The sequence below is a fragment of the Papio anubis genome, chromosome 14, assembly GCF_008728515.1.
Source record: "Papio anubis isolate 15944 chromosome 14, Panubis1.0, whole genome shotgun sequence".
Classification (NCBI taxonomy): domain Eukaryota; kingdom Metazoa; phylum Chordata; class Mammalia; order Primates; family Cercopithecidae; genus Papio; species Papio anubis.
Genome location: NC_044989.1, coordinates 105,066,053 through 105,090,488, shown reverse-complemented (window position 1 = coordinate 105,090,488; position 24,436 = coordinate 105,066,053). Strand labels below are relative to the sequence as shown.

Sequence of the window (24,436 nt, the reverse complement as noted above, 5' to 3'; positions counted from 1 at the left end):
GACCTCCCACTGTCTGGACCCCAGGCCTTATACAGGTCGACAATCTCTTATCTGTAAATCTGAAATCCAAAAAACTCTCAAAGCTTTGTTTCCCAAACTCATTTAGAAACAAAACTTAATATGACTATTTTTGGTGGCTGATCTGGTGTTCACCTACTTTTACAGTCTTCTGCATCGTGTGGTGTATGCACTGCATACGTTTCCAAAATTCTGAATTCCCAAACACGAGGCACTCAGCGTTGCGTAAGGACTGTGGACCTCACCTCTAGCTCACTCTGACATCCCATTTCCAAGGCTGCACCTATGAACCTGGTATTGCCCAGAACTGCTTTTCCTCTGAAACCCTACACTCACACCTCCTTTTCAGACCTAGTCCCCTAACATTCCTTGCTCCCACCATCCTCAAAATTCAACCTCTTGGATTTCCCATCCCTTAAGTCATCCACGTTCTCCATCTGTGAAGTTCCTTCTGGCTAAAGGTCCTCCCCCACACTGCTAATTCCACACTGCCAGCACAGCACCCCACCACTCTCCTGCCAGCACTTCTGTGACGTCCTCTCTTGCTGTCTTTTCGCTGTCCCTGCCCCACAGAACTCCAGCACTGTCCTACTCCACCAACTACCCAGTTTTCATTCTTCACCACTGGGCTGCAGGGTACAACTGAGAAAGTGACACGGGCCGGAGGCAGTGCCTCAGTGGCCCTCGGCAGGGCCTCCAACGTTGCTGAAGGGGCCGTGTGCAATCCAAGTTTCCTGCCCCTGCTGACTCCCCCGGCCTACAACGTTCTCAGCGACGTGGAATTTGACTATTCCAAACTTTGTCTATTTTGTGTTTCTACCCTACCACTCACTCCAAGCAGTCTCAGAGGATGACTTGTTCAAGTAAAAACCTCCCTAAACCCACATGCTGCCTCAAGTTGACTCCTCAAGTTCAAGAGAAAACCTGTATCCTGCCTCTCCATCTCTACCAACTCACCCGCACCGGCACACCTGAGGAGTGTCCATCCTTTTATCATCTACCTAACTGGGCCTCGGCCCACTCCACCACCTGGGCACGTGGTTTCACCAATTATCTCCTCATTTTCTTCCCCCTCCCTCTTTTTCTTTGAGGAGGCAGCACAGTGTAGGAGTTAGAATCACACAAACTGGGTCTTGCTCCTGTTCTGCCCAGTGTTGCTTTACTGGAAAACTGTAGCAAGCAGTGCCAATCACCAGGGCGCACGAGACATTGTGGTCATGTCTGAAACCTTGGCAAGTGTGGATCAGCACTGCTGTCTCAGCCCTATGGGCTTCTGACCTTGACCCAGAGATATTTTCAAGCACCACGTTTCCATGTATTATTCATTTTTCATAAAAAATACTGTCTTCTTGGTTGTAACTCTATATGTCTAAAAATAAAAAAAACCTACTATACATGCATACTTTTTTCTTGTTAAAAATTAAACAGGGGGCCGGGCGTCGTGGCTCAAGCCTGTAATCCCAGCACTTTGGGAGGCTGAGACGGGCGGATCACGAGGTCAGGAGATCGAGACCATCCTGGCTAACATGGTGAAACCCCGTCTCTACTAAAAAATACAAAAAACTAGCTGGGCAAGGTGGCGGGCGCCTATAGTCCCAGCTACTCGGGAGGCTGAGGCAGGAGAATGGCGTAAACCCGGGAGGTGGAGCTTGCAGTGAGTTGAGATCTGGCCACTGCACTCCAGCCTGGGCGACAAAGCGAGACTCTATCTCCAAAAAAAAAAAAAAAAAAAAAAAAACAGGGAAAATACAGGTTAAAGAGTAAAAGCCCCCAACACACTCACTAGTTAGTGGCCACTCTTAACAGTCTGATGTGAAAGTTACTCTAAGCCACAGTGACTTGGTCTCAGAGGTGATTGCGCTTCACACAAACTGTCCTTTCCAAGGTCACAAATAATGTCCTCAAGTCCAGGCTCCGCGCGCACTCTTTAGCCTCTGCTCCGCCGGGCCCTGCCTGCTGGGATGTGCTAACCACACCTTCCACTGCTTTCTGTCATGCTATCTGCTGGCTGCCTTCTTGTTTGGCCTTGCTTTCAGGATTCTCTGCTTGTCCCAATTCTTACCCTCGAGACCAAGTTCCAAACACATGCTTCTGCTGGGATGCTCCACAGCCACCTTCAACGCAGCAGGCTACAGATGGCACGTGCCACTTCCTGCCCCAATAATAACCATGGCGGTGGTGACACCCTATGATGTGGGGAGTAACTCTTCTCTTCACTTTAAAAATAACAAGTGGAGGCTCAGGGGAGTCATTTTTTCCAAAGTCACACAGTTAGTAAGGGGGCGGGGTCAAGATACAATCTGCACCTGCCTAACGGCAGAGCCTGGCCTCTGGACGCCACAACTCTCTGCCTCTCCCTACCCTCGATAAAGCCAAAGCCAGAAACGAGAATGGCCACAGACGCCACCATTTCTCTGGGTAATGCAGACACTGAGAACCAACTGTGCCAGACTCATGGTGTTCTTGGGTTTTAGACTTCAATCCTGAAATGGCCGCTGTCCAATCCATGGGGTTTAAGTGTTAGAGGTGGGAGAAACCAAAGAAGTACAGAATCTAATTCAGAATCTTAGTTGGCAACACAAGTCCCTGCTCAGGCCAACCACCAAGAGGCGGCATTTCTGGGCATCACCTGCCACCGGAAGCAGGGACTGGAGAGATGGCACAGCATGGCTGGGTGGCTTGCAAGCCATTCAACCGCTGAAGGCAAGATCCAGGAAGATCAACACATTCACTCGAAGAGGTCATTCGGAGCAGCTTCCAAAAGCCAGAAACTACATAAGCTCATTACAAGAAATAATTTTAGTATGAGATACCAGGGGGAGAAAAAAAAGAACGTGTGGCCTCTAAAAAGAGAATGTTCATATGTAATGTAAACCTGCTATTTGCAGGGGTGTGGGGGTAAGCTTCTGAAAGATTATAAAGGTTCTGCCCGGCTGGAAGCCTACAGTTTCACAACATACTACTAGTTTGCAACCCCAAGGTCAATGCCCACCTTTTAAAGTTCATTTTAAAGACTGTCTTTCTATATGCATGCTATACTTCAATAAAAACACTGAAGAAGAAAAAATATACAGATACAGCCTCCTTCCTTTTTACCAAACAGCATCAGTGGAAGCATAGTGAGTAGAGAAGCCACTCCTGTGAAGCCTGTAACCACTGTCTCCTCACAGGCTCAAGAGTCACCAATAATGTGGCATCCATGCTCCCTCACTGAGTGTCTTTTAGTAGGATGACTCTAGGACCACTGAAAATTAAAAAGTATTTCACTTTAAAACTTAGGTTCTCAATGAGTGATCCTGAAAACAGAACTGGACCCATCACGCTGATGTTGGAAGACTGTTAGACACAGGAATGAGGTAGTCAATTTGACTGCCCAACTCTTTCTTTGTGATAAGAGAGGATAACACAGATTTATTTTATTCATGCCCTAAATGTGGGAAAAAATGCTATGTAACTTGATCTAATTAAAAAAGGACTTTTAAGTATTCACTTAAGATTATTCTAAAAATTACCCTAAAACATGTAAGCTCAGTTAATAATGGGTTAGCCAAAAAAGGATTTCTGTAGAAGGTTAACCAATCATATTCAAGACGTCTTACTGTTTTACAAATCCGAGTGCGTGTAATTCCAAGAGGACTCAACAGAGCTAGTTTTCATATTACTGGGACTAAAAAATTATCTGAAACTCCTAGACTCTGGGATGTCAAGTTTCTTCTGGACTCTTAGGGCTGCCAAGATCCCTGTTTTCTGTATAAACTGCAGCCAAAAACTCCTTGGTAAGCCACTCTGGAAGGGACTGATACAGGCTTGGAATCAGGTATGTTAGCACGCTGCCACGAGAGAGAAAGGAGACGCAAAAAAGCTCAGGCTGTAAAGGGATGAAATTGCAATTACAACTAGAGGCTATTTACTGGTTTTTACCTCTTGATTCTGGAGCTCACAAACTGGTCTACCTAGCTGTGTGTGGTGCAGACTTCCAAGCTCCCAGTAGTGTCTACCTCTCGGAATTTATGCCCTTGTGTGGTTCTCTCTCCTGGAGTGTGGGCTGGACCACACTTCGAATGAGCACAATACTACACCGTTGATGGGATGTCACTTCCCAGATCAGATCATAAGAAACAGTGACTTCCGTCCTGCTTCCTCCTTGCCCTCTTGTTTGTTCTGGGGGAGCCAACTGCCAAGCTGTGACCTGCCCTGTGGATAGGAACCACGACAGACCTCTGGCCACAGCCAGCAAGGAGCTGGGGCCCTCCGTCCAACAGCCCATGAAGAACTGAATCCCGCCATCAACTGCCTGTGTGAACATGGAGGCAGGTCCACCTTCAGCTGAACCTGAAGACGACATCAGCCTTGGCCAACACCTTGACTGCAGTCTTGTGAGGGCCATGGGACCCAGCTAAGCTGTACTCATGTCCCTGACCACAGAAGCTGTCAGACAAGAGTGTATGTTCTTTTAAGCACCTGGGTTTTGGGGTAATCTGTTACTCAGAAATAAGTAGGTAACTAATGCAGTAAGCAGAACTCTAAAGCAGGGTTGGTAAGCTTTTTTGGTTAAGGGCCCGATAGCAAACATTTTCAGCTTTGTGGGCCATACTGTTTTGGTCACACTTACTTAACTCTGCCATAGAGGCAGGAAAGCTGAGGATATACCAACAAATGAGCATGGTTCTATTCCAATAAAACTTTATTCATAAAACCAGGTGGTGATTTGGTCTGCTAATTTAGTCTGCCAACCCCTGCTCGAAAGTGAAGAAATCCTAATTTGGAGTTAAAAGGCAGCTGATCTCCATTTTACTCCTGTGCTCAAAATTATTTTAAAAATGAAAAAAAAGCTAAATCTATCACAATAACACAATCACAGGCAGCTGAAAAGAAAAACAGTAGATGTCCACAGAATTTCTGATTTTGGTAAACAATCTAAGAAATACAAATATATCTTTTATGACAGATACCTCTAATTGCATTTTGATGGAAAAGTTGAAGTCCAACACTGGAGATAAATCTGAGCCAGAGGAACCTACTACATTAGCTGGTTACCACAACTATAATCTTAATAGCTCCTGAAGCATGCACTGGCTTTTCCCTCACACATCATGGATCTCCAGCAGTGGGAGCAGAGGATTACCTTTGCTTTTTGGCAATGGCGATGGAGGCTGCTCTGTAAACACTTCTAGGGCTGGGGAGTCATGGTGGTCGAAGTCTTTGTCCATGGCTTCTATGAGACTGGTGATGTCCGAGTCCTCGGAACTGTGCCTCGTGCTGCTGGCACGTTCTGGGTGGGAAGGGTGTGCGAGGGGGGCGGGAGACAGCCGTTCGGGCTGCGGCTCCTGGGGCTGAGGCACTGGCGGTGGCGGAGGAGGCTGAGGGTGCTGCTCCAGCGGGCTGTGGGCATGGTGCTGGCTGCCGTGCTGGCTCTGCTTTGCCCCTTTGGACTTTCTGCCTGCTGTATGACCTTGAGTCACTGTGTTCGAATCTAAGACAAGGGGGCTTGTTTTGTTAGCAGACTGTGAAGAAGCTGCTTGAGCAGAAGTCCTACTAGAGGTACTTGAACTGTTTTTGGCTCTGACGTTTTCCACGTCAGCTGAGTTTCTATTGCTGTGACTGCTGTGTGGGTGGACCGATGGGCCACACTGCTTATGACTCCCGGCACTGGGTCGGGATGATGAACCGCCTGCTCCACAGAACCCCCTACTGTGACCGGGGTCACAGCTGAGTGTGTTCAAGCTGAAAAAGGGACCAACTGCAGATCAGTAAATAGCAACCTACAAAATCTAATATTAAAAAAAAACTTACTTCATCAGTACAGCCACCATAAATATAAACTACACTCGGGAAAAAATAGCAAGAAATAGGGAGAATTTCTACTACTCTCTAAAATCTGTTCTATCTGAACATTGATAATTTACCGTCAGTGATCTAACTAAAAGTATTTTAGCCCTTACCAATATAATAAAAACACAGTATCCAGTACGAGCTCTAAGTCACCCAGAGTTCCATACAGGGTGCTATTAAGTAATCAGAATTAAGATTTTTTTTCTCCTGAGCAAAGATGAAAAGCAACTTATTTTTTCTTGTAATTTTATCAGCCAAATCTATGTACACGAGGGAATTTATTGCCAGCATGTGAACATACTTTCCTTCAGATGAAATACCAACGATTCTCCTGAGATCAAATGGTCTTCCCACATCGAAGGGCGGGTTCGAGGCCTCAAAGGATAGTCGCCTTCGAAATGGCTCCCATATTCCTTGAGCTTCCAAATAGGCTGTTCCAATGACCAAAAGAAACAGTGCACTGCAGGGGTAAAAAAATTGGAAAATCAGGCTTGTTAGTGAACAAGCAACAAAATTCGATGTTAAAGGCAGAGTTTCTTGGCAAAGTACAAAATGATATAATAGAAGACCAAGTTGTCTGTGACAACTTTTAATAGACAAAACCCACAGTTTTATGGATAAAAGTTTGCACATCAGTTATTCTTTCTTTCTCTTTTTTTTTTTTTGAGACGAAGTTTCACTCTTATTGCCCCCACTGGAGTGCAATGGGGCGATCTCAGCTCACTGCAACCTCAGCCTCCCAGGTTCAAGCGACTCTCCTGCCTCAGCCTCCCAAGTACCTGGACTTATAGAGATGCACCACCACACCCGGCTAATTTTTTGTATTTTTAGTAGAGACGGGGTTTCGCCATGTTGCCCAGGCTGGTCTTGCACTTCTGACCTCAGGTGATCTGCCCGCCTCGGCCTCCCAAAGTGCAGGGATTACAGGTGTGAGCCCCCGTGCCCGGCCTGCTCATCAATTTTTATAGAATGCCATCTTACATGGAGGTTTTATATGGAGGCAATAATTACGTGTATTAGAAGAAATGCCTGGAATCTGATTTTTCTTTTACTAAGAAGAATTTTAGTTTCAACTCTCCATCCTGTTTCCTCGAAAGGATGTGTGATATAAATATGTAAATTAGTTTAGAGGTGAATCTATCTGATTCTTGAAACGCAAAGTAATATACTGAGAACAGATGAAGACACTGAGAATTTAAAAAACATTTCTAATCAGTGTCATGTGGCCTAGGTACTATTAAGTATATTATACATATGCCCCAGTCAAGTAACTTTATCTGAGCATTTTAAAAAGACGTCAAAATGTACTTAATTTGTGTAACCAATTTCAGAGGTAAAGAAGACTGTTTATTATACATGCCACCCAAAAAGGGCTCAGTTTTCACTGTTCCCACCAGTCTGTGAGCCTGATAAAGGCAGAGTTCTATCTTGTTTGCTGGCATATCCTAGAACTCAGAACAGTGGCTGGCACACAGCGGGCACTCGATCAACAGTGTTAAATGTTGAATGAATATGAACCTTGAAACAAGACACAAGTACCTCATTATTCCTGAGATGATGATATACAGAGCCAGTTCCCAGTTGGGTCTGGGTAGGGCTTCTGCACAGGTTGCTAACATATGGTAAGGAAGGGATGCATTCAATATAAACACAAACTCAGAGCCACTGGTTGTTATAAACTTCAGTTCCCGGATAACTCTAGAAGCTGTAAAATCAGGAGTAAACCTAAAACACAATGATGGTAGTAAGGCTAAGTTTTAAAAATATCTCACAAGCAGTCTACATATAATACCAGTCCCATAAGCCTTTGAAATATAACAGAATTTGAGTTTGACGCTTTTACTCAACTTCCTCATTTTAGGATGAAAAAAGTATTGTCCCATGGTCAATAATAGGAACAACTGTATTCTGTGAATAATCAGAGAATTTACACTAAAAAATAACAATAATCAGTTTCCTGTAACTATTAATTTAGAAAATGGTCCTGAGCTTTGTGTCTTTCTCTCCTTCTTTCTTCTTTATCTATATCCATGCTCTTCTCCCAGGCTACAGTCCCAATAATGTCTTTTTTTAAAAAACAAACAAACCGTCAGCGGCCTAGTGATTTTTCCATCATCTCCTGCAGTATGGATTACTGTTGCAATTATTTTATTTTTGTTTTTTGCTAATTGTATGCACCTTGAGGAAAGGTGTCTTATTCCTCATTGCGTCTTTAGGTGTCACACATTATGCCTTATATACAATAATGTAGCTACTTATTAAGTAAACATCCATTAAAGATCACAAAATTAAATATTCAATTAAGGGACAGAAGTTGCATTTTATTGCATAAACTTTATAACAAAACACGTTATCAATTAATTGTTCAAATATGCTGCAGCTATTACTGAGATAGGCATTAAAACTGTCTTCTAACCAAAATATTACATATCTTCATACTGCAAAACATGAAAAAATTGTACACGTATGAAACAAATCTCTGTTGCTGAGGGACTGTGAATTTACACCAACATCTTTTGCTTTAACATAACCCTGAAAATAATTTTGAAATTGATTTCTAAGATTATCTGATCCACTTCAGAGATAAAGTTTTATGACTTTTGAAAACTGAGATATGAAGAAATGCCTCAACCAAAGATTAAGTGAAAACAAATTTACAACTTCGAAAACTGAGATAATGGAGAAATACCTTAGCCAAAGATTAAGTGGGAAAAAAAAAAAATCAAACGAATACATTTGTGGATAAAGACTTTTGGTGAACATGAAAACATATCTTTGCATAGAGTTTGAGCAACTTTAGTATAGAAAGTCAGTGATTCATTATACCTGAAAATAAAATACTTACAATATGATTATATCTCTAGAGGCATTGGCACTTAGGGCAAACTCCTGACAATTAACCACTTTAAAGCCATATCCTTCACAGGAGTATCCACTGATTTCAATGGTTTCTATGTGAATTTGAAGTTGTCCTGTATTCTCTACCTTAAATGTTCTTTTCAATGTGAAATTTGGTTCTCTTAGTTTTAAACCTAAAGGATAAAAAATCAGGAATAAGACTAAATCTTGCCATCATGTGTTCCCAGTCCAAATGATAAACACATTAATTCATGAATTACTATGTGCCACAGGTTATAAACCATCCCTGCATGTCAGAGAGATGAGCTGCTCCTCAGATTTCATCATGCGGTAATCTACTTTGACTTATCATTTTAGATGGCAAAGGTTTATTATACTTTACGTTTCACACTGAGAGTAAATCAGCTAAGGTATGCAACGAGTACAAACACTTTAAATCTCTTATGATCCAAATCAAACAACTCTAAACATAAGACATAGAATTTCCTTAAGATCTTAAGCATTCATAACTAATATACACGTGTGCACATATAGAAATAATGTTGTTTTTGAAATTATTTACTGTTGAAAGCAAATTCTGAAATTAGTGTCCTTGGAACTGTTAGGAAGACTTACTATCTGTACAATCTTTTAACAAGGCTTCCGTGATTTTAAAGCGTAAGGAACTTCCTGGACCTGGAAGCTTGCCTGCCACCCGCAAGTTCTCAGTTGTTCCTTGTCCTTGGACCATCACAGCATCCATCACAGTCAGGTTATTTCTATGCAAGAATAAGAATTACAGATTTTCCTCTCACTAAATTTGCACAATCTTTTGATTAGCAATTTCTACAGTTATTTTACAGAGCACCACATAGAAATTAAATTTAATGGTGAGAATTTATACTTTAAAAATACAAAAATACACAGAGAAGAGCAAGAGTTTTTATTTTTAAGAGACACACATCACAGTAAGACACTATTCATGGTTTTGAACCATGCATTTGATAACAAAGGTATGTTTCATCAGGCATGGAGTATGTGTGCATGTTTTGGACAAAGTGAATTCAAACTATTTCGTAAGTTAGACACGCAAATTCATCTTAAAACAAGTAAGGCCTTCTAAGTGAGTAGTAAAAATGAACCCACACTGTGTCACAGAACCTACCTGACGATGATAAGTGAAGAAACAGTTCTGTTGTGAACTGGCGTAAACTTTACTTTGACAGATTTCTTTTCTCCGGGTTTTAAAATTAGGTTTAAAATTAAATGTCGAGAGAGGCCCTCCATAAATCCCGTTGAACTCTGCAGTGGATGAGCCTGGAATCATTGGGTAAACAAAGAGGAGTCATGAAGATATTCTCTGGAAGAAGTTTCTTCCTTTACACCCCATCTGCAGCCCAGCAGAGGTTCTCAAGCTGATCAAATGCGCGAACAACTTTATCTGTCATGTTTAGATACAGGTAGTTGGAAAGCAGTGCAGAGGAACCAACGATGAGATGCATAGTCTGCATTAAGTCCAAAAAGGGGCTTTGCTCCCCAGGTCACCAAAGTCCTCAATGTTTGCACAAGGCATTTGTTTTTGGATACATATCTCTTTTGTTTTTAACCTTCTAAAATTTTGAAATATTACACACACAGAAAAGGACAGAAACCTAAGATGATCACCTAGACACATTAGCACAAAGCAAACACTTGTGGAACCAATGCCAGCACCCCAGGCCTCCTGATGCTTCCTGCCACTGCTCCCTTCTAAAGGGGACCAAGGCCAACACCTCAGGCCTCCTGCCACTGCCACGCCACTCCTCCCCTCTGAAGGGGACCAGCTGAAGGGTCTTCAGGCTGCACCGTACGTTTACATGTAAAAAGATTTCCAACTCCTATAAATTTCTCCTTGAATCTTATTTTGAAGGTTACACACGATTACTGTTTCATAAACACCCGATGATTTCAAGTCTAAAGCATAGCTTAGTTTAATATTCAAAATACGACTTTTTGACAGCCAGTTATAGTTAAGGTTAAGAAAATTTGCTTGTCTATTTACAAAAACAGTCACAGGTCACATATAAGGATATACTGTTCTGGTTTTTAAGCAACATTAAGTGTAAACTTTTTTGAGGGAAGGGTTGTCAACACTTGGCTATAAACATCCACCAGTTCTTCACGGCTTCCGCTACCATGGAAGGAGGGTGAATTCTGTATTGTTTTCTACTCCCCCGGCATAGCTCAGTGTGTGTTTCACACATACAGATCTAGCTAGTTGCTTCAGCATGAGTCCACAAACACTAACTTACAGTCAACAGACTTTATGAAGCACACTGCTTTTAATTCTTGCTTCTGAGGCAAATACGGTTGTCTCTGTATACGCCAGAGATCGTTTCCAGGATCCCGGGCATAACCAAATCTGCGCATTTTCAAGTCGCAGCTGGCCACTGCGGAATGTGCCTATACAAAAAGTAGGGCTCTCCATATATGCAGTTTTGCATCCTGAGAACTGTATTTTCCATCTGCGCTTGACTGAAAAAAAGTATGCATGAACCAGCACAATCCAAGTCTGTATTGTTCAAGTGTTAACTGCTATTTTTTTCCTTTCTGTCCAAGTCCACTGAGACAAGGGAGTATTTCAGCTGCTTCAAGATGGTTGGTAAGTTCTCTTTTAAATAAACTACTCTGAGTAACTGATGGACACAATGATGTACTATACATATATTCCCAGCAAACAGTAGCTAATTTAAACTCTCATGATTTGGGGAAAACTTTAAGATGTTGCGATGCCTCCCGTACACCATTCAGGACCTTAGTAATTTCACAGTGGAGGTTCTCCAAAAGTGACCTTGGACCCCAGGGGATCTCAGGGATCCTGTCAGAGTGTCCACCACAATGTCAAAACTATTTTCATAATGATACCGATAGATGTTGTCTTTTTCACTATGTTGGCATCTGCACTGACAGTCAGCAAAAGCTACGGAGGGTAAAACTGCTGACCCCTTAGCATGCATCAAGGCAGTGGTATCAAACTTCCCTAGCAGCCATTGTGTTCTTCAGTGTCATGCATTTGTAGTTTAAAAAAAAAAAGTCCTTGGTGATGCCGTAAAAACTTCAACCCTGGAGCACGTCTTTAATATTCTGTGGGATACAATGGGAAGTTTGTAAAAAGTGTTTCTACAGCTACTGTGTTGTTTTGCGAAGCTGTCTGAGATGGAAGCTGAAGCAGTGAACTAGCTGCTTTTCTCATGGAACACCGTTTACGCCTGAAAGAATGACTGACAGCCAATGGTCATTCAGACTTGGGTATCTGGCAGATATTTTCATAGAAATAAGTGAGCCTATTGAAGTATTTGTTTCCAATAAAATTCAAGCTTTCGAGCAAAATTTAGGATTTTGGATAATTTGTATTCACCCTTGTGAGCCTGACAGCTTCTCAATACTTCAAGAGTTTCCTGATGAGCCTGGTGGTGAGTGAGTATGATTCATTTGTGGATAGTGCATAGTGAATAGTGGCAACATTTATAAGGTCTGCATGTCTCTGTACACCAATATTTTCCAAATGACTGATGTACAGTGTTATAAATAAAAAGGCAACTAAAATACTCCTTTAATTACATGTCTGTAGCAGGTTAGATTTTCATTACATACTTCAATTAAAACAATGTATCAAGAGAGACTGAATGTAGAGGCAGATATGAAAATCCACCTGTCCATTAAGTCAGGGAGACAGCCATTAAAGAGAGTTGTAAAAATTTAAAACAATCCATTCTCCTTGCTAAATGATTTTTTAAAATACAGGTAGTTTTCATTTTTGATGTTACCTATATTGAATGGAATAGGTTTTTTATTATTATTTTAAACAAATTAAATCACTCTTTTAAAGATCTCCCGCGCCCAGCCTCAGTTTCAGTTTCTAATATGGCAAAACACTGATGGATGTAAACCATATAAACGAGAAACCTCTCTGGGGTCCTTAATAATTTTAAGACTGCAAGGGAGTCCTGAGACCAGGTATCTTGAGAACCACATTCTGCAGCACTGTAGAGATGCCTGAGATAGAATTTACTCTAAGCTCATTCTAGGACCTCCTCCTGAATTTCTTATTTAGAATAAATTTCTGATGTCTAGAGTACTCTTATGTATTTTCCTATCTCTCACAGTGCTTAGTTCAGTATTCTACATCTTGTAAATATGGCTTGTAGTTAATAAAATAAAAAAGTTAAATATTAGCTCACTTAATACTTACGTGAAATTTCCCCCTATTATAAAAGCAGAGTGGGCCGGGCACGGTGGCTCACGCCTGTAATCTTAGTGCTTTGGGAGGCCCAAGGCAGGCGGATCACCTGAGGTCAGGAGTTCGAGACCAGCCTGGCCACCATGGTGAAACCTCGGCTCTACTAAAAAATACCAGTAAAAAAAAATTAGCCACGTGTGGTGGAGACAAAAAAAAAAAAAAAAAAAAAAGAAAAGAAAAAGAAAAAAGAAAAGCAGAGTGAAAGGAAGTTCCGGTTACTGAGCCTTCTAGGTAACTTCCAGTAATATTTGTTACTTTGGCATTTTACAGATGGGAAAAAGCAAAGCACAAAAAGATTCCTAGAGAGGGGCATGAGGCTGGGATACAAGACTGTCTAAACTTCAGTCTAGTGTCCAGCCATTATTCGACAGAAAAAAATACAACTTTGAATATTACTTTCTGTACGCTTGCCTTAAAGACAGAGTTATAAAAACTATTCTAATAAGGACTGGGCTAATATATGCTTTACAGATAAAAACATGGAGCTATGGGAAAGAATACAGTATTTCAAGAACTACGAGGGATCTGGTTTGAAAAGGCTCACAGCAATTCCTGGTCGGCAATGACCACATGATACAATGGTAAGGGCAAAGCTTCTGGAATCAGAGAACCAGATCTGAACTTGGCCCGAGGCAGAAAGAAGGGCATAGTGGCCAAAAGGCTTGGACCATTTTGCAGGGAGCCCTAGCTCCAAGTGCTAAGTTCCTAACACACACCCTTAGGTCTTATTTAATAGTGAGTGGTTAGTGGTTGCTCCGCCTGGCCTGAATGATAGAAAATAGTTTGGTTCCTAGAACAAACCAGTTTATGTACACGTATATAAATAGAAGATTAGCCACTGAGTGAAGATCATGCATATCACCCTGCTAAATACGAACACAGTCAGCCGTGGGTTTACCATGCGTGGATGGCTTACAATTTAATTACAAGAAAGAAAATTTAAATGACTGAGCTCAATAAAAGTTAATTATGTATTAACATTTACCTCATCTATATATTCTCAGAATTTCTGTGATTATTATTACAAACCTTCATGGGCTTAACGTTTAATGCCCACAAATATGAACCTTCTACTCAATGTGCCTCACCTTGATCTAAATCCCACCTACTCTTCCTGATTTATTTGCCTCTAAAATAATTACTGGACTGCTCTGACTTCTTCAGTAACTTACCCTTCAGCCAAATTTACGAGTAGCCAATAATTTTCTTTCATATTTATATTGATCATATTATAGAATAATTTCCCTGGAATATTATGAAGTTTGAATACTTACACTGTTTCTGAAGACTTGAAATTCTAGTGTTCTCAAATCTATCTTTGCCACCTTACTCAAGTTAAACCTAAAACAAAAAATGTACACATATTTATTCATAAGCAACATCACAGTTAAGGGGGTGATGGAGTGATTATCAGGTGTGTGCTTTATTTTCAAATTATTGTCTGGCAGGTTTTGAGATCAGTATGACCAGATTTATAGCCTTAAGAAAATTAAAGGCCACAACTTGTAATTAATATTTTGTTCACTTTTTAAAACTAGAATATTTGAAAGGCTTCATCTGCTTTCTCTTTACACATTTTTAGAAGGGAGTTCCACATTACTTTTTCTTGCCTTATACTGAAAGTTTTTCTGGATGCTTCACACAGTATCAACCTAAACCTCCCTAAAACCTTCTCTCAACCGTAGAGATCCAGAACTTCTCTAAGTCAAATCTGTCACTGTATGAGCTGCAGTAAGGCTTTTTAAGTGAATACAATACTGATTCAATACTACATAGAAACACCGTGATGATCCAAAACAATACTTACCTTGATACTAACTTATCTACAAACACTGAGGGGTTGGAATATAAAGCCAGAGGAATAAACTGAACATAGACAGGAACATCTGCAGGATTTTCTAAAGTAATCTCTTCTTCCTTAAACAAGATAAATGAAGTATTAAATGAAAGATTTCTATAGTGAAAGCTAAGAGTTAATACTTTATAACCCTAGTACATATTTCCAAAAACCAACGTCACTTTGAATACTTACTGAGGAGCAGTTTGTATTAGTAAGTGGAAATTTCAAGTGCCGGGGTGAGCTAAGTATGGAAGGCCAGGAGAGCTCGGCAGTGATTTTTGATATTATATTTTTTTGAAGGTCTGTATTTACTTCAAATATAGCACTCAATCTAGAAAAACAATTTGTAAGTCACTGTATCAAAATGAAATATTTGAGTCTTCTGAACATAAGAAATTCAATTAGGCTTATGTACTTGAGAAATTTTTTGCTGGCCCTGAAAAAACACATTTATTCATTCTAATATTTTACTATACTTGTAATGCTATTTGATGTCTCTATATTGGCACAAAGAGTTGCCAAAATATCTGTCACAGATCCTCTGTTTCTGTACTGAATATGGAAAGGATGATAAATCTTAGGCATAGTACCAATGACATGAATGTAATCCTGTAAATTTAGAAAAAACTTTCCAAGTATAAATTCGGTAAGAAAAGCTGGCCTATAGCAGATAACTTATTTAGAAAAGGCAGGCATATAGAGATAACACATGATGTTATGCAGATCCTAAAGGATCTTACGTGCCTAGGGGAAAGATCCAAACATCTACAAGCAGGGTGCTAAAAACATGTTCAGTAGAACTAATGAGAAGGCAGTGCATTGCTTGGCATATGGCTTTTATCGCCCTTGATATAAAAACAAAACAGTCCTCACACTCAATGAAGACATCAGTTGACGACAGAGGTAAAACCTATGAGGGTTTTGTGCAGATACACGTAAAGTTTTCAGCAATATTTAAGACCTCATCTGAGTATATCCCGACTCAGAAGTGTGTATAAGCCAGTCGCTTAGAACTCAGAACACATTCCCAAAGACACAATATTATAAATGGAGCTGAGATCCCTGGGACTAAACGCTGAAGCATATTTTAACCCCTAATTCTATTGCTGCAGTGTTACGATACTCTAATACTGGTAAGAGTACAGGTTTATAAGACTAGTAGCAGAAATCCTCTGTAACACACACATAACAAAGTAACACAAAGGCGGGATCAGGGAGAATATCACATCCACTGTGCACTTAGGATAGACAGGGAGCCCGGGTCTTAGCAATGGGGTGCTGGGGACAGAGAGAGGAGGGCAGGCTTTTTGTGGGTAGGAGATGAAGAGGTTCCTTAGCAGCTGAGCCTAGGGCAGTACTGTAAGTTATTTGTTCATAATTGGACATTAACATTTGGGACTTGCTTGTCCTTTATAATGTCCACTGTGGAAATACAGGGTACAAAGAAGAGTTTTCATTAGTGTTCTCTTAGCAAGTCCATTAGAGGAAGTGTCTTTTTTATTCATTTTAACCATCTTTTTAAAGTAAACATTCAACTTTCTTTTGCCTTAAGAAAACTTTTCATAGCAGACAGTTCAGATAAACAAATCCTTCAATTATTAATGGTTTGAGAATTTACAGTACTCTTTAATGGGAATACCTTGATACTAACAAATATATTTCAAATTTGCAGTTTGAGAAGAGCAGTTTCCATCAGTTGCCATACTATCATTATTCTAGTCAAATTCTTTTCTGAAGTACATGAAAAGATCAGATTTCTATACTACCAAATCAATACATTTTTTGTTTTTGAATCCAGGTGCAGTACTGATTTGTCATTAGATGCACATTTCCTGCCTACCAAAGAAACAATGTGGAGCCTGTCTGAACGGAGCCCTGTGTGCTCCCGAACGGCTCGGCACTTAGAAATGAAGGAGGTGGGCTGGGCACAGTGGGTCACACCTGTAATCCCAGCACTTTGGGAGGCTGAGGTGGGTGGATCACAAGGTCAAGAGATCGAGACCATCCTGGCCAACATGGTGAAACCCTATCTCTACTAAAAATACAAAAATTAGCCGGGCATGGTGGTGCGTGCCTGTAGTCCCAGCTACTCGGGAGGCTGAGGCAGGAGAATCACGCCACTGCACTCCAGTTTCATGACAGAGTGAGACTCCATCTCAAAAAAAAAGGAAGGAGGTATTCTTTTCACAATAAGCAAACACTCTGGTCTTGTACCAAGTGTCTGGGGGGGGGGGTAAACCTAGAAAATGTTGTCCTTGCCTTTAACAGAGGTCAGTGGTAGGTAAAAACTTTCTTTTCTATGCAAATGGATGAGTCTAAGGTGAATACTGTCGTCATCCTACATAAAGACAACTTCAAATATTTTCTTGGAGTGTAAGAAGTATCTAAAGCACCACAGAAAAGAGAAAAATGACAGTATGTGTATTTCTAAGCAACACACAGTTAAAATGGCAATTTAAGATGCCTTACTAATAACTTTCTGAAAATTAGGCATTCTTTCTTAGCTATAAAGCAAAATAATTTAATATAAGAATAAAACTTAGAAAGCATTGTTTCAAGCTTGTAAAGATGGCTAAAATAAACATAAACCACTCACCTATGACCTGAATTTTCCTTTATTCCTGTCCATCCCTTGAACAGGCTTTGATGCAAATCCCAGTCAGCATCCCACATATCTTCCTGCATGGCTACACCAGGCTGCACTTTAGGTTCAGCTAAAACAAGGAAATATACGTTATGACATACTTAACCTGCATCTATACCCACTTGCCAGTTTTCCTTTAAATAATTCCTATAGTAACAAAAGACAGCAATGTACTTTAAAAGTGGCAGCCTCTTACTAAAAGAGTACTTTGGGGGAAGTGAAGACACAAGAGAGAACAGCAAGGTCACTTACATTTGGATAGAAAAGGCAGGCCAACATAGCAGTGATCCCCACACTGCAGTCCAGGATCAAAATAAATGTTTGCAATCTATAAAGAGGCACAGGAGAACCATGAGTCCCGAATCCACAGGAGGCCACAAAACAAAACGTTACCGACGGGAATTCTCAAATATAAACATCTTCAAACCTTTGACTTTTTTCCTGGCTCCAAGTCTTCCTTATTGCCCCGCAATCGTTTATAGTAAAATCGCACATCTTCTGACAAAGATCGTATTTGCTGTATTTTTACCTTCTGTGAGAAGGAATTCATAATATTTAAACTTTGATGAACTATTTTCCCCTGAAGGAAGAAAGAAAAAAACAAACTCATTTGTATATGGTTAAATTTTCTTAAGATCACAAGCTTCAGAGCAGACAAGCAGACTTCTGGGAAACCAAAGCTCAAAAGACATTTTAGAATGTTCATCAGTTGATAATCTCTAGATTGTAATCAAGAGCCAGAAAACGTCACAAAAAAGAAACTTTTTTTTCTTGCTATGGCATGTTACAGAAAAATCAGGAGGACAAATTTTTGCCATCTTGTGACAACTGATTGATGTAACATTCACACTTTCACGTCAAGATACTGAGGATGCCAACAAAGGTACAAACAGAGATAGCTTTAAATAAAGGGAATGGTCACTTTCAGTTTGGTAAGCAAGGTTTCTTTATATCCAGGCAAGAATGCCCTGAAATAACTGAATTCTAAAATCTAAAGCCAAATGGGAAAAAAAAATCACATTTTTTTTTTTTAAAAGAAAGTCTTTTCAGTAGGAAAAATATATGTCATTTGTGTCAAAGAGAAATTAGACATCTTTTAAAATTATGGGTTGTCAAGTATCTTATTAAAACAGCACACAGGCTGGGCGCAGTGGCTCATGCCTGTAATCCCAGCACTTTGAGAGGCTGAGGTGGGTGGATCACTTGAGGCCAGGAGTTCGAGACCAGCCAGGCCAACATGGTGATACCCTGTCCCTGCTAAAAATACACACAAAAAATTAGCAGGCATGGTGGCACACACCTGTAGTCCCAGCTACTGGGGAAGCTGAGGCAGGAGAATCACTTGAACTCGGGAAGTGGAGGCTGCAGTGAGCCAAGATCGTATCACTGCACTCCAGCCTGGGTGACAGAGTGAGACCACATCTCAAAAACAAACAAAAAAATCCCAGCACATAGATGAAACTGTTAAATAACCAGCGATTGCTCTTACCAGTCACAAGCTTCTCTCTGTGACAGAGTATCAAATTTTAAATTAAAAAATTAAATAATTTATGTAATACTCCAGAAGAATTATATTACAATCTTTCTTTTGGCTGAATACAAAATTTTATCTTTTTGTAGATTCCTATTCATCTGAAGAGGTCTCTAAAATGATTAAACCCACTTTTTAAATATGTGGAACAAACAATACAGAGGTGAAGAGCGTTCACAGGAAAAAGGGCAGAATGACCATGAGGCTGAGGCCAGCGATCCTCATTCACAGCCCAGTGAGGCTAAAACAGCCGACAGCCAGCAGAGGGCAGGCGTGCAGCTGCGATGCGGACGGGACCCTCGGGCAGACGCTGCACTTGGCATACTTGGAATAACTACTTCCCTTGTGCCTTGTCTCTCAGGGGTGTGGGGGATCAAAAGAGCGCACAGATATAAACGCTGCTCTCACAATTCTACTCAAATATTAAGCTATGAGTTATGAGAAATGTTTATTCTGAGGTATTGTTTCCAGTCAGCTCTAGTATTCTCCATCTGATAGAGATCTATGATAGGATTTGGTAATACAGAGGTAATTTAGAATTCCAAGCAAGTACCTGGTCCTGCAAGCCACCTAGAGATATCTGAAAGCTTAATCTGAAGCAGTTCAAAACCAACCCCCCCAAATCTCACGCTGAAATGTGCTCCCCAGTGTTGGAGGTGGGGCCCTACGGAAGATGTTTGGGGCATGGGGGTGGATCCCTCATGAATGGCTTGGTGTGTTCTGACCCTGTGGTAATGAGTTAGCCATTAGTTCACACAACTACTGGTTGTTAAAAAAGAGCCTGGCACCTCCCTCTCCTCTCTCTCGCCATGTGATCTTTGCACATGCCAGCTCCTCTTTGCCTTCCAATATGAGTGGAAGCAGCCCGAGGCCCTCACCAATGCAGATGCTGGGGCCATGCTTCCTGTATAGCCTCCAGAACCGTGAGCCAAATACACCTCTTTCTAAAAAGTAAATCACCCAGCCTCAGGTATTCCTTTATAGCAACACAAATGGATCAAGACCAACATCTTGCTTTTATACACATGCTTTCTCATTTATTCCACTCGTGGGGCTTTTCACTGGGTCATCCGCTGTCTTCTGAACTGAACTTTTCCCTGCCAGAGTTTACGCAGAGATTAAGGACGTCACCGATTGAGAAAGTAATGGAAGGAAGAAACATGGCTCTTCTGGATAAATACCGAAGTCAGGAGTTTAGTATAGTAAGTACAAAGTGGAATGACAGGAAGATGAGGATTTAATTAAGACCCAAACTTAAATGTGATGAAACTAGTAATTCAAAATTTATATTTTTAAGGAGCTAAATGAATTTAGGTTTTACTGTACAGGTTGAGTATCCCTTATTTAAAATGCTTGGGGCCAGATGTATTTTAGATTTCTTTCTTTCTTTTTTTTTTTTATTTTGGAATATTTACATATATATAATGAGGTATCTTGGGGACAAGTCTAAACATGAAATTCATTTATGTTTCATATACATTCATACGCACAGCCTGAAGGTAATTTTATACAACATTTAAAATAATTTTGTGCGTGAAGCAAAGTTTTGACTGAAACCTGTTACAAGAAGTCAGGTGTAGAGTTTTCCACTTGTGGTCTCAAAATGTTTCAGATCTGGCAACATTTTGGATTTCAGATATTTGAGTTAGGGATGCTAAACTTGCATATGACATTAAGATTTTGCAATGTCTTGTTTCTCTTAACCCACTATTGTCTCCCACCACTAGGATCTGAGACACTTTCACATTTTCCCTGGTATTCCTGAATGGACTGCACCATCTTCTTACAAAAGGCAGCATCTTCTCCTGGTTTTCCCATTTGTTTTGTCCTTGTTCTCCAGGCTCAAACTCTAAGCCATATTCCTGCCTCCTCTATCCACCCTCTTTCCCCATACTTGTTTCAGTCTGTATGACCTCTTTAGGATATAAGCACAGTTCAAATGATTCACCTGCAATGTCTCTTGCCGATGTTCCCTCTCCATCATTTGTTCCTTCATCTATACATTATGTACTAAGTGCCTGCTATTGGGAAGAAATGATCTCTCATCAATTTCCTAGAGGATCTCAGACTCTCACTGGGGAGGCCAACTTATAAGGAAATATTTATAGCACAATACGAGGCTTGCAACAAGAGGGGTAATTTCAGAGTATTCTAGGATCACACATGAAACAACCAGTATTGTCTGGAGGAGTCAAGAAATCTTCAGGGAGGAGATGACAATGGAATCGAATCTTGAAAGACATGGAGTTCTTTGAAGGGAGGAGAGGAGAAAGGGCATTCGAGGCAGAGAAACAATAAAGGCTTGGAGGTATGAAGGGACTTTACTGTCTCTGCCACAGCCACAGGCTCAAACCTCCCCTTGGCACTTTTCACCTGGACTCCGGCCAGTCTGTGGGTTGGCCTCCAGGCACTCTATTGTTACTTTCATCTGTGTCCTCTACCTCTTTCTGCAGAGAGCCAGTCTTTAAAGCTCAGCTCTGATGATGTCAAGCCTCTACTCAGAAACTTCATATTCCCATGAACTTAAGTGCATTTAAGTTTTTTCCACGTTATCACCCCAACATACCATTCCATTTTCCCTCTTAAAACTTTTCTCCATTCTTGCCAAACTGGACAACTCACTACTGCCTGAACCCATTTCAGACTTTACTGCCTCTGCATCCCTGTTGAGCTTGCGCCCTGGGCCTGGATTCACATCTCCGCCACCCCTTCTCCATCTCTGTCGGAAGAAATTCGAAGCTGGCTCCCACGGCCCCTGCATCAGCGAGATGTGTGTTTCCCTCACAGCACTTTATTTTGACTCCTCTTAGGGCAACTTCTACATTCTGCTCTGGATTGTGGGTCCAATTTCCTTTCTAGACAGAAAACTTTTTGAGGAAAAGGACTGTATCTCTTTATATCTTCTAAAGAACCTGGTATAATGTCTTTAAGATAAATGACTAATAAAGAATAACTGACTTTACTCTAAGATTCTAGGAACATAGAGCTAAGGGCAAAGGCAAAAAACGAGCAATAGAAAAATGTGTGTATGAATGGTCTTACTGGAAAGGAAGGTGGAAGAACCATGTGCTTAGGGAAGCAGGTCAGTGAGCCTACAGCAATCACAGCCTTCACAGGGATTGTCAGGATCTGTGGAGTCAAGAAGATGACGATAAATGAATATTTAAGATTCAGCCTGATCTTGATAGCTACTGCATTATATTTTGGGGTTAACCTAATTTTGGGACTAATATTGATAATAAGCAGTTCCAAACCAATATTAAAATCACCCATAGATACTGTAATCTGTGCAATGTATTCCATAAAAAGTAACTAAATACAACACATTTCCACAGATTTCTCAGCGACTCACTGACAACATGTAAAAAAGACCAAAAAATGGGGAAGCAATGAAGACAGGTTTTTAAAAATACAAATATTTTTGTATTTCAAAATACAAATAATCTAAAAAATAATTATTTTAAAAAAGAAAGTCAAACTGTATTCCTAAAGCAATGTATGTAAAATCCAGCATATCTAGAGTTATATAGCTCTCTAGTTTTTTGATATAGAAATAGACATCAACCTTATTTTCAAAAATGCACTGAACATTCTAGAGTTAGAATCCCATCCCATACTGTTAGTAACTCTCAAAGCTACTTCTCTAGGATATTTTTCTTAATTCTTATTTTCACCCATATTAACAAAAATTTATCTGAATTCTGAAATGTACTTATTTCCGTCATGAGTGATAACCATGAATTCCTCACCTGACTTATACTCTCAACAAATCATTTATTATTAAATGGCCAATTCTGTTTATTTTATAATTACATTTTTTTTTTCACGTGGGAGTTGTGCACACTGAAAACACCTATGAGAGCAAAGGTGGCAACTTGCTGAATTTAGCAGTGCTTGACTTTCCTAAGAGCTTTTAAATATAAAATTAAAAACATTTAGGTTTGGCAGAAATATATCCATTCAAAATCTTACTGAATGCAAAATAAGCTCCACAGAGAATATTTTAATTAAAAGCTTAGTAACCTTTAGTCCCTTGACTTTGAATGACTCATGAAAATATAAACGTGAGCACTCAGATTAAGACATGATCTCCTGATTTTATCCTCCTTTTCAGAAATGTTAGACCCTGACTGCTCTTTATGATTGTAGGAACAATCAGAGATATCTAACTCAGGACCTCAGTCGGGGTCTGTGTAATGATATAACCATCTGTTTAAGCAGGTTTCTAACAAAGCAATTCTAAACGTGCTAAAGGCATTTTTCTGAAGTTGCTTTTTTAGGTTAGGAAGGTTGGGTTTTATCATAAAACTACAAGCCTAGCCGGGCACAGTGGCTCATGCCTGTAATCCCAGCACTTTGGGAGGCTGAGGCGGGCAGATCATCACAAGGTCAGGAGATCGAGACCATCCTGGCTAACACGGTGAAACCCCGTCTCTACTAAAAATACAAAAAAATTAGCCGGACGCGGTGGCGGGCGCCTGTAGTCCCAGCTACTCGGGAGGCTGAGGCAGGAGAATGGCACGAACCCGGGAGGCGGAGCTTGCAGTGAGCCGAGATGGCGCCACTGCACTCCAGCCTGGGCGACAGAGCGAGACTCCATCTCTGGGGAAAAAAAAAAACAAAACAAAGAACTACAAGCCTATAAACACCAATCTTCTATAAACTATTCTAGAAAGCTCAGTTTTTAAGGTAGGAAACTGGTAAACTGTAACTTTATGAGTAAACTTAATTCTTTGTTTTCATACAGACAAGAAAGGACTTATTCAGAAAAACCCCACTGCCACGAATCCCCATAAAGTCCTTACCTCATAGTCTGTTGTGATCTGGATGGCTCCATCATGAATCCCCTCTAATTTTTTTGCAGTAAGTTTGACTCTGAAGACTGCAAAATAGCCTGAAGCTAATGTTACCTGTAGATGGTAGAAATGGTATCATTCATTAGCCTTGTTAGTTGAAGCTTGCTATTAAAATGGAAATGAAGGGCCTAGTGATAAAATGACTTACAAATCCTAACATATACCAGCATGACACTGAATTACCATATCACTGTGTACAAATCTCTCAAAATAATGTCCATCCTTTGACAGTTCTCTACGACCCTTGTTCCATGGGCCAGTGAAAAAGCTGGTTCCTGAAGGAGGGAGGGGTGTGGAACTCTTGCTAATAAAGCTCCTCGCTCTTCACCCGTGGACCTGTTCGGCCAAAGAGGCTGGAGCAGGGGGACACGGCCTTCCCCCAACCTTTCAGGCACACTGGAGCCACAAGTGTATACACAGGTGGCTCTGCTTCAAGCTGTGGATGTCACTCTGTAATGTTAACATTCGTATCTTCAGGGCAGCTGAGGTTGGATATAACAAAACACCAGACCTATGGCATTCCACGGAAACGTGTTTGGCAGCACTCTCTGTGTGTAAGGACATTTGCTTTTCCTTTCGTAAAACTGCCCCAAGAAGT

The 24,436-nt window shown here is 40.6% G+C and overlaps 1 protein-coding gene across 4 annotated transcripts in view; it reads right to left on the bottom strand.

Annotated features, from left to right (window-relative positions):
• TMEM131 (transmembrane protein 131) overlaps positions 1-24,436 on the bottom strand; it is a 252,616-nt gene that overhangs the window by 32,044 nt on the left and 196,136 nt on the right. For all 4 annotated transcript variants that reach the window (XM_003909005.4, XM_009184705.4, XM_009184706.4 and 1 more), the window contains 14 exons: positions 23,788-23,892; positions 22,025-22,111; positions 17,879-18,031; positions 17,704-17,779; positions 17,404-17,521; positions 15,000-15,138; positions 14,775-14,884; positions 14,242-14,308; positions 9,854-10,005; positions 9,325-9,467; positions 8,696-8,882; positions 7,390-7,575; positions 6,152-6,310; positions 5,144-5,742 (listed from right to left, as the gene is read on the bottom strand). In XM_003909005.4, the coding sequence (XP_003909054.1) occupies positions 5,144-5,742; positions 6,152-6,310; positions 7,390-7,575; positions 8,696-8,882; positions 9,325-9,467; positions 9,854-10,005; positions 14,242-14,308; positions 14,775-14,884; positions 15,000-15,138; positions 17,404-17,521; positions 17,704-17,779; positions 17,879-18,031; positions 22,025-22,111; positions 23,788-23,892 (2,281 nt within the window). The remainder of the gene's footprint in view (positions 1-5,143; positions 5,743-6,151; positions 6,311-7,389; positions 7,576-8,695; positions 8,883-9,324; positions 9,468-9,853; positions 10,006-14,241; positions 14,309-14,774; positions 14,885-14,999; positions 15,139-17,403; positions 17,522-17,703; positions 17,780-17,878; positions 18,032-22,024; positions 22,112-23,787; positions 23,893-24,436) is intronic.